We start from the raw sequence: 10,157 nt of genomic DNA, 5'->3' as shown, positions 1-10,157 counted from the left end.
GGGCCGACCGACCACGTCCGATCTAATCCACCCATCCGTGGACGAGAAAAATACTCCCTCCCCGTACAGAAAAAATGGCCGACGCATTTTCCGCACACGGAAGCCGCAGGACATGGCGGGAAGTACAGCGAGAGAGACCGCCGAAACCGGGCCGGTGACACGCGTCGCGCACGGGCCTCCTCCGAGCCCGACGTGGCCGCGCGCGCCGCCCGCGCCGCCGCACACGTCGCTTCGAGGCCGGTTCACGCGTCGCCGTCCATTCCCCGGGCCTCCGCGCCCGCGCCGCACCGCCTCACGTTGCCCTCACCGGCGGAGCACGCGCCACGTCCACCTTTCGTCTCGCTATTTAAGCCCCCCGCCACCCCCCTCCATCGTCAGCCCCACCCATTTCCTTCCCTTCGGTCGAGGCAGGCCGCAGCAATAAATCTAGGTCCGGAGTCGACTCCGTTTCCACCCCATTCCCAGAACCATTCCGACCGGCGAACACATTCAATAAACCCCGTTCGCCCGTCCGGTTCTGTCGTCACCGGTGATCTGATCGGAGTTTGAGCAGCGTCCGTCCGTCCGTCGTCGTCCAAGCTCTCCGTCGCACGTGATCCGGCCCAGCCCGTCGTCGTCGTCGTCGTCGTCCACATGGCCCTCAACCTGACCCACCAGACCGGCGCTGCAGGCATCGCGGCCACCCCGGCGCCGGGCGCGCGCGCTTCGGTGTTCGCGGCGGCCTCGCCCGCCGCCGCCGCCGCCGCCAGCTCCGTCGTGGCGCAGGCGCAGGCGAGCAGCCTGAGGATGCAGACGCAGCTGGTGGAGCCCGCGCAGCCGCAGGCGCAGGAGATGTTCCAGGCCATGGCGCCCGACCAGCAGCAGCAGGGCGAGGCCGAGCACCCGGACGCGGGCGGCGAGGAGGCGCGCAAGGTGGGCGTGCCGGTGTTCGTGATGATGCCGCTGGACACGGTGCGCAAGGACGGCAGCGCGCTGAACCGGCGCAAGGCGATGCAGGCGTCCCTGGCGGCGCTCAAGAGCGCGGGCGCGGCCGGCATCATGGTGGACGTGTGGTGGGGCATCGCCGAGAGCGAAGGCCCCGGCCAGTACAACTTCGCCGGCTACATCGAGCTCATGGAGATGGCCAAGAAGGCCGGGCTCAAGGTGCAGGCCGTCATGTCTTTCCACCAGTGCGGCGGCAACGTCGGAGACTCAGTCAAGTACGTCGTGCTCTGCTCCCTCTTCTCCATCCACTCCTCTTTCTATCCAAGTCTAGTACACATATATATACGTACATGCGTGCTCATCTTGATCATCCTTGCGTACATTCTTGTATTTTTCCATCATTCCATGTACTCTCAGCTGGAAATTACGGGGTAGACACGTACATGTGCAGTAGAAGCCAAGCCTGAATTAGATGGTGTTTTTGGATTTTGTGGTTCCATGGGCTTGCCATGTGCTGCCACCGCCCATTGCCATTAGTTTGTACTTTGTAGCCACTTGCACTTGCACTTGCAGTATCATGTGGTAGACAGACGCTATGATGAGTACAGTACTACGTATACAACTGTGTAGATGAGAGACCATTGAGGCAAACATAGTTAAGAAAAGAAAACTTGTTATCTTCTTCCTGGCGCTCATGGCAAAGCTTCCGTTGGTGATTTGAGTGCCAACGGACAAGTCGTGCCGTAGAAGTGACACGGGCTCGTTTCCCACGCACTTTCTCGAGCTGTAGGACGTGGACGGTCACAATTTCCCGGACCTCGTGATCTTGAAAAAATGAAAGAAAACTGGCCTCAGCTCAGACGACACGTAGAGCTTGGATAACGAAAAGTACTCCCTGCCCTGTGGACGGTGGCGCTTGCCCCCGTATGCACGTGTCCTGCCCACTCTGCATGTGATTTCTGACCACAACTATGTTTTTTATGTGAATTGTTACTCTCGTTGAAAATTATTTTTTCCTAAGAAACTTTCGATCTATTCATCTTTAACCATGATAGTACAACAGATATTAGAAATAATAAAAGATTACATCCAGTAATATTGCTAAAAAAATTACTGTTGCTCTTATAATGTTTCACACTCCACTAATTAGTAATTTGTTTCCAATATAATTGGTCAAATAGTTGACGTGTGTTGTGCATGGATGCAGCATACCACTTCCGAAATGGGTGACGGAGGAGATGGACCAGGACCAGGACCTGGCGTACACGGACAGGTGCGGCCGCCGGAACTACGAGTACATCTCGCTGGGCGCCGACGCGCTCCCGGCGCTCAAGGGCCGCACCCCCATCCAGTGCTACGCCGACTTCATGCGCGCCTTCCGCGACCACCTCGCGCCCTACATGGGCAACACCATCTGCGAGATCCAGGTCGGCATGGGCCCCGCCGGCGAGCTCCGCTACCCCTCCTACCCGGAGAGCAACGGCACCTGGTCCTTCCCCGGCATCGGCGAGTTCCAGTGCTACGACCGCTACATGCGCGCCAGCCTCAAGGCCGCCGCCGAGGCCGTGGGCAGGCCCGAGTGGGGCAACGCCGGCCCCGAGGACTCGGGCAGCTACAACCAGTGGCCCGAGGACACCGGCTTCTTCCGCCGCGACGGAGGATGGAACACCGACTACGGCCAGTTCTTCATGAGCTGGTACTCGCAGATGCTGATCGAGCACGGCGAGCGCATCCTCTCCGCCTGCTCCTCCGTCTTCACCGGCAGCACCGGCGTCAAGGTCTCCATCAAGGTGGCCGGCATCCACTGGCACTACGGCACCCGCTCCCACGCCCCCGAGCTCACCGCCGGCTACTACAACACCAGGAACCACGACGGGTACCTGCCCATCGCGCGCATGATCGCCCGCCACGGCGCCGTGCTCAACTTCACCTGCGTCGAGATGCGCAACCACGAGCAGCCGCAGGACGCGCAGTGCATGCCCGAGGCGCTCGTCAGCCAGGTGGCCGGCGCCGCCAAGGAGGCCGGCGTGGGCCTCGCCGGCGAGAACGCCCTGCCCAGGTACGACGAGACGGCGCACGACCAGGTGCTGGCCACCGCCGCCGAGAAGGCCGAGGAGGACCGCATGGTCGCCTTCACCTACCTCCGCATGGGCCCCGACCTCTTCCAGCCCGACAACTGGCGCCGCTTCGCCGCCTTCGTCAAGCGCATGACGGAGACCGGCGTCAGGGACGTGAGCCGGGAGCAGGTGGAGCGCGAGGCTCATAACGTCGCCCACGCCACCCAAGGCGTCATCCAGGAGGCCGCCGTCGCCCTCTGCAACTAATCAACTATGCATGCATACATACGTACGTACGTACGTACGTACCGTGATGATCCAAGGTGTGTACCGAACGAAGGTGGGAAGGAAACGTAGGGGGATCCATCGATCCATCGATCGGGTGACTTGGGAGTAGTTGCCGCGCCTGAAGCTTCGATGGCATGGCGATGCCGGTTTCGGCCTCGCTACCGACCTCGAAAGCTTGCAGGGGACTGATGTACTACTACGTACTAAGCTACCGCAGTAGCAGTGTTGCACTGTAAGATCGATACTCGAAAATGCTGTAACGCCTTGCTGTATCTGTTCCACTAAAGTGAAATCAATGAAGAACAGAGCTTGGCGACCACTCATTTCTTGTTGCTATCTTCTACTCTCTTCGTTCTATCTTCTACTCTTCGTCCGCCCATAACTCTCCGTTTCAAATTACTCGCCGTAGAAATGGATGTATCTCAAACTAAAATACATCTAAATACATTCATTTCTACGACAGTAATTTGGAACAGAGATAGTATAATATAAGATCTAAATACATTTATTTCTACGACGAGTAATTCGGAACGGAGAGAGTATAATATAAGATCGTTTTACAGGCTGTTTGGGACTATATTTATGGATTTTGGGACTATATTTATGGATACTTGTCGGAACGGAGGGAGTATAAGATAAGATCGTTTTACAGGCTGTTTGGGACTATATTTATGGAATGAAATGGAGGGAGTACCGCTTTGGAGCGGATTGTACTTTGAGTTGCCACGTCATTGTCTGACTGACTTAGCCTCTCATCAACCATACAATCTTCATCCAATGGTCTGCTTTACCCCTCACTTCCGTACCTAAGAACTAAATATTTATGAAATGAAAAAAAAAGTGATTTTGTGAACTGCTCTCTCTCACACACACATACACACATAATGTGGTGCATTTAGATCTTTCTAAAAATCTAACTTTAGAAATTTTAACCAAAGTTACAAAGAAAACTATTTATATCTGTAGTATGTACTAAATATATAAAATGTGAAACTACTTATAATGAAACTAATGATATATGCTTATCATTCTAAATGTAAATGTTTTTGTCCAAAGATTTAGAAAGTATGTGAGGTTTGACCTACTATATGCACTATAGAACGAAACGGAGGGAGTATGAAAGATGGAAAGTGAACACACAAATATCATTTTTTATTTCTCTTATTTCACAAATGTACGTGCATACATACATACGTACTATGATTTGTTGTAATACATGTATGTCGTGGTGTGTACCGAACGAAGGTGGGAAGGAAACATAGAGGGATCAATTGATCGATCGGGTGACTTGGGAGTAGTTGCCGCGCCTGAAGCTTCGATGGCATGGCGATGCCGGTTTTGGCGTTGCTACCTCGAAAGCTTGCAGGGCTGATGTACTACGTACTAAGCTGCCGCAGTAGCAGTGTTGCACTGTAAGATCGATACTTGAAAATGTTGTAAAACTTGCTGTATCTATTCCCCTAAAGTGAAATCATGAACAGAGCTTGGCGAGCACTAATTTGTTGCTATTTTCTACTCTCCTCGTCTCATAATATAATGTCAATATAAGATCGTTTTGCAGGCTAACTGTTTTAGCTTGCAAAACGATCTTATATTATGAGATGGAGGGAGTACAGTTTTGGAGTGGATGATCTGACTTTGAGTTGCCACATCATCGACTGAGTGACTTAGCCTCTCATCAACCATACAATCTTCATCCAATGGTCTGCTTTACCCCTCACTTCTCACTCCAAGAACTGCAGATTTACGGAATGAAAAAAAGTGATTTTTGCGAAATACTCTCTCTCTCTCTCTCTCTCAAACACACGCACGCACACACACACATAATGTAGTGTGTATAGATTTTTTTCAAAATCTAACTTTACAAATTTTAACGAAGATACAAAGAAAACTATTTATATCTATAGTACAGTGCACACTAAATTAAATTTTAAACTAGAGATTTTTTTCGAATAGACAATGTATAAGGCTTAGGTTTGGGGCACTTACATAATCATCTAGCAGCAAAGATTGGTGTCATGTGCATATTCAGAATGCATGGGCTTGCCATGTGCTGCCATCGCCCATTGCCATTAGTTTATAACCGTGTGAGGTATCATGGGACTATCAATATCCCCAAGTACTCAATGCATCAGCGATGTGCACGCCCCTAATGTCGAGAACCCCTTGGTTCTAAAACCCTGCTCAAGCGTCATCGTATGCTGAACTCCCCCGAGTGTGAAGGAGCAGATCGCCGGCACCCTTGAATCCTCGAGAGTTTGCTCGAAGGTAGAGAGGAACTCCACGGTGACGTTGCGGTATGTCGGGTAATGAAAGTCACTGAAAACTCACATGCCGACATTGTTCGCAAAGCCATGTGAAGTCACCGTGGAGCTCTTGGGACTCCAAGAACGCGTCACACTTCCACTTCGTGGGCGTCATCCCTCGGCTGTTCACTCCGTTGAAAGTCCTTGTTGACAGCAGCTCAAATTTGACTTCTCAAACGAATTGACCCCACATGGAAGTCTCTCTTCATCATCTTCTTCTTCCTTCCCCGGCTCACCTAGCCAGAGTTGTCTGTCTACGGTGACCGCGAGTGAAGTAGCTCGGACACGCGCAGCCTGCACAACACGAACAGATGCATCCACGCATGGCTAGCAAATACGCGCAACACGCACAAATGCGTATGCCGGAGGCTGTGCACGCACGCAAATGAACACATATCCTACCAGCGGCTGTGCACGCACACGCTGTATCAGCACACATACGCACAAGCACCATTAGCGCACGCGGCGACTGACATATAGTACTTCACCACGCAGGACGACGCCTCTTCACGCGCTCGTGGCACCCGACATGCGGGAGGTGTCGAAGCGCTCGAGTTCATGGTCCACGGCCACGGCAACGACACTAGTGCAAGCAGTCCGCCGTCGAGGTGGGTCGAACTGTGAATCGTCCAAATTCCTCGCCGCCGGCGAGATTCCTAAGCTGGCGAGGGTCACCGGATGTTGAGGGTTCTATTTTTTGCGGTCACCACATCAGGGGCGGCGGACGGCCGGCGGTGTGCTTCGCACAAGGCACATGAGTTTTACTCCGGACTTGTCACCGATCCTTTTAAATAAGAGAGTTGGGCTGGTTGTCAAACTTAGAAGAGGAGCATTTTCTCCTCTGTAAAGGTTTTAGGGATCGTGCAGCGAACTCCCAAAAAAGACGAGTTCAATTTTTTAAGGATTGGTTAGATGCACTTATATAGCAACTCAATGTCAGCAAATCCGCTCCGCCTAAATTTATCGATCATCCTTGATGTTGTGCATCCCTTAACGCGTACGTACAGAGGGAGCATTGGTTATTCTCTTGATTGGTTGATTATTTCATGAAGTCGGGGTCGACAAGGAAGGCGCGCGCGTGGCCTGCACGATGGTACACTGATACGTGTCCACGTCGCCTCGTTTTATATATACACGAAATTCAATTTCCATTTCATTTCGTAGCAGCTTCAGCTTCAAGAGATGGAGATCCCTGAGCAGGTCCGTGCGTGCTAACCCTTTCTCTCTTTTTCATTCAGCTGATGAAAGAATTCTTCTCCAGATCAAGTTTCTCGATGCAAATTTGCCACCTCAAACCTGAAACCGTTCGTTTGTTTGTGCGTAGACCAATCCCTGCGCGATCTGTCTCGGTGGCACGGGCGCCGGCGGTGGGCAGGCCATCTTCACGGCGGAGTGCTCCCACACGTTCCACTTCAGTTGCATCTCTGCCAGCGTCCGCCCGCTCTGCACCGCCGTTCCGGCGACCCACACCACCTCCACCTCCGCCGCCTCCGCCGGTGCGGCCGCAGATAGACACTCGTCCCGCTTTCCTCCGCTCGTGCATCATTCCCCCGCTCACCAGCCGCCGCATCGAACAAAACAGTTGTCGTCAAGACGCACAATGAATACCCGGCCGTCGCCAGGGATTCGTCCAGCGACAACTTCGCCGTGCTCGTTCACATCCAGGCTCCCAGGATGACCGACATCACGGCGGCCGGTGGCGACCCGCCGCGCGCGCCGGTGGACCTCGTGACGGTTCTCGATGTGAGTCATAGTATGAGCGGGCAAAAATTGACGCTGTTGAAGCAGGCCATGCGGTTCGTCATCGCCAATCTCGGCCCCGACGACCGCCTCTCCGTCGTGTCCTTCAACATGAAGGCGCGCCGGGTGACCAGGCTCGTGCGCATGTCGGAGGCCGGCAAGGCCCTGTCCGTGAGCGCCGTGGAGTCCCTCACGGCGGGCGGCTGCACCGACATCGCCGAGGGGCTCCGTATGGCAGCCATGGTACTCGACCAGCGCCGACACAGGAATGCCGTCTCGAGCGTCATGCTCCTCTCCGATGGCCAGGACAACTACATCATGATGAGGCACCAGGAGTCGTCCGGCGTCCAGGCCAACGACTACGAGGACCTCGTCCCGACCACCTTCACGCGCACGTGTGCTGACGGTGAATGGTCAGTGCCAATCCACACTTTCGGCTTCGGCAATGACCACGACGCGGCCGCGATGTACATCATCGCCGAGGCTACAGGCGGCACGTTCTCGTTCGTCGAGAACGAGGCGGTGATCCAGGACGCGTTCGCACAGTGCGTCGGCGGGCTGCTCTCTGTCGTGGTCCAGGAGGCTCGCATCGTTGTCGCGTGTGTGCACCCCGGGGTCCGTGTCATGTCGCTCAAGTCCGGCAGTTACGAGAGCCGCATCGACAAGGATGGCCGCGCCGCTACGGTCTGGGTCGGGGAACTATACGCTGATGAGGAGAGGCATTTCTTGCTGATCCTGACCGTGCCAAGAGCCGAAGCGACAGACGGTGACACCACCGCTCTGTTGAATGTGTCATTCAGCTACAGAGATGCGGCGACCGGCGCGGACGTGAGCATGTCGGCCAAGGATACAGTGGTGGCGAGGCCGGAGCACGCGGCGGACGCGGAGCGGTCGGTGGAGGTTGAGTGGGAGCGTGTCCGGGTAGATGCGGCCGAGGACATCGTGGCGGCGAGGGCAGCAGCTCAGCGGGGCGAGCACCAAGAGGCGGCGGCGATACTCAAGAACCACCAACGTGCAGTGGCGCTGTCAGAGGCGGCGCGCGACGGCGCCCCCGTGACCGTGGCGCTAGAGGCCGGGCTGCAGGAGATGCGCAGGCACGTGTCGAACCGGCAGAGCTACGCGCTGTCGGGTAGGGCGTACATGCTCTCCGGCATGAGCGCACACCAGCAACAACGCGCTACCTCGAGGCAGATGAATCTGGTGGACGAGATCTCGGTGGAATCTATGGCCGCACCGGCGGCGGCGCCGCCAGTAAAGTTGGCATCGAACGAGCCGACATTGTCGTACGCGACACCGGCTATGCGCGCCATGCTGCTGCGCTCGCGCAGGGCACGGGAGGCATCAGCCGAGGGCAGAAGCTACAAGCTGAAGAAGAATATGCAGGAGGCTCCGAACACGGTCAGCCTACGCCACCACTGACATCGTCGTGTCTGCGCTTGCCCACGCAGCTACGTCCGCCACCGCCGCCGCCACCCGTGCGTATCGGGCAGGCTGAGTCGCCTACGGTCGTCTTCGATGACGACGAGCAGGTTGGTCCAGCCTCTGGGCCACCAGCTGACAACCGGTCACCAGCCGCCGCGTCGAACGAAGCAGTTGTCGTCAAGACGCAGAGCGAGTACCCAGCCATCGCTAGGGATTCGTCCAGCGACAACTTCGCCATGCTCGTGCACGTCCAGGCTCCCGGGATGACCAAGATCATGGCGGCAGGTGGCGACACGTCGTGCGCGCCCGTAGACCTTGTGACAGTTCTTGACGTCGGTGGCAGCATGAGAGGGTACAAGTTGGCGCTGCTGAAGCAGGCCATGCGGGTCGTCATCGCCAATCTCGGCCCTGATGACCGCCTCTCCGTCGTGTCCTTCTCCTCCGTGGCGCGCCGCCGAACCAAGCTCACGCGCATGTCAGAGACCGGGAAGGCCTTGTCCGTGAGCGCCGTGGAGTCCCTCATGGCGGGCGGCGGCACCAACATTGCTGAGGGGCTCCGTGTGGCAGCCATGGTACTCGACCAACGTCGGCACAGGAACGCCGTCTCTAGCGTCCTGCTCCTCTCCGACGGCCCAGGGCCGTCCAGCGTCCAGGCCAACAATTACGAGGAGCTCATCCCGCCCGTCTTCGCGCACACGGGCGTTGACTGTGAATGGTCAATGGTCAACACCGATCCACACGTTCGGCTTCGGCAACGACCACGACGCGGCCGCGATGCACGTCATCGCCGAGGCGACGGGCGGCACGTTCTCATTCATCCAGAACGAGGCGGTGATCGAGGACGCGTTCACCCAGTGCATCGGCAGGCAGCTCTGAGGCTCGCATCGCCGTCGCGTGCGTGCACGCCGGGGTCCGCGTCATGTCGGTCAAGTCTGGCAGTTATGAGAGCCGCATCGACGAGGACGGCCGCGCCGCCACGGTCTGGATCGGGGAACTCTACGCCGAGGAGGAGAGGCGTTTCTTGCTGTCTCTGGCCGTGCTAAGAGCTGAAGCAACAAACGGCGACACCGCTACTCTGGTGAAAGTGGTGTTCAGCTACAGAAACGCGGCGACCGGCGCGGGCGTGAGCGTGACAACGGAGGACACAGTGGTGGCGAGGCCGGAGCACGCGCCGAACGCATCGGAGCAGTCGGTAGAGGTGGAGCGGGAGCGCATCCGGGTGGAGGCGGCAGAGGACTTCGCGGCGGCAAGGGCAACGGCGGAACGGGGCGACCACCGAGAGGCGGTGAAGATACTCAACAACCGGCAGTGTGCAGTAGCGCTGTCACAGTTGTCGCGCGACGACGACCCCGTGATCATGGCGCTGGAGGCCGAGCTGTGGGGGATGTGCAGGTGCGTGGCGAACCGGCGGCAAATTTGA

The 10,157-nt window shown here is 56.4% G+C and overlaps 1 protein-coding gene and 1 pseudogene across 1 annotated transcript; both read left to right on the top strand.

The window, feature by feature from the left end:
- Positions 1–381: 381 nt before the first annotated feature.
- On the top strand, positions 382–3,592 carry LOC119304112 (beta-amylase 2, chloroplastic-like). Its single transcript, XM_037581274.1, has 2 exons — positions 382–1,199; positions 2,132–3,592. The coding sequence occupies exons 1-2, from the start codon at positions 634–636 to the stop codon at positions 3,246–3,248; spliced, it is 1,683 nt and encodes a 560-aa protein (XP_037437171.1). The 5' UTR covers positions 382–633; the 3' UTR covers positions 3,249–3,592.
- A 3,165-nt stretch (positions 3,593–6,757) lies between these two features.
- LOC119300442 lies at positions 6,758–10,157 on the top strand (annotated as a pseudogene).

Source organism: Triticum dicoccoides, chromosome 5A (assembly GCF_002162155.2).
Source record: "Triticum dicoccoides isolate Atlit2015 ecotype Zavitan chromosome 5A, WEW_v2.0, whole genome shotgun sequence".
Classification (NCBI taxonomy): domain Eukaryota; kingdom Viridiplantae; phylum Streptophyta; class Magnoliopsida; order Poales; family Poaceae; genus Triticum; species Triticum dicoccoides.
Note: the sequence above shows the minus strand (reverse complement) of the source record. Positions and strands in the feature narration are given on the sequence as shown.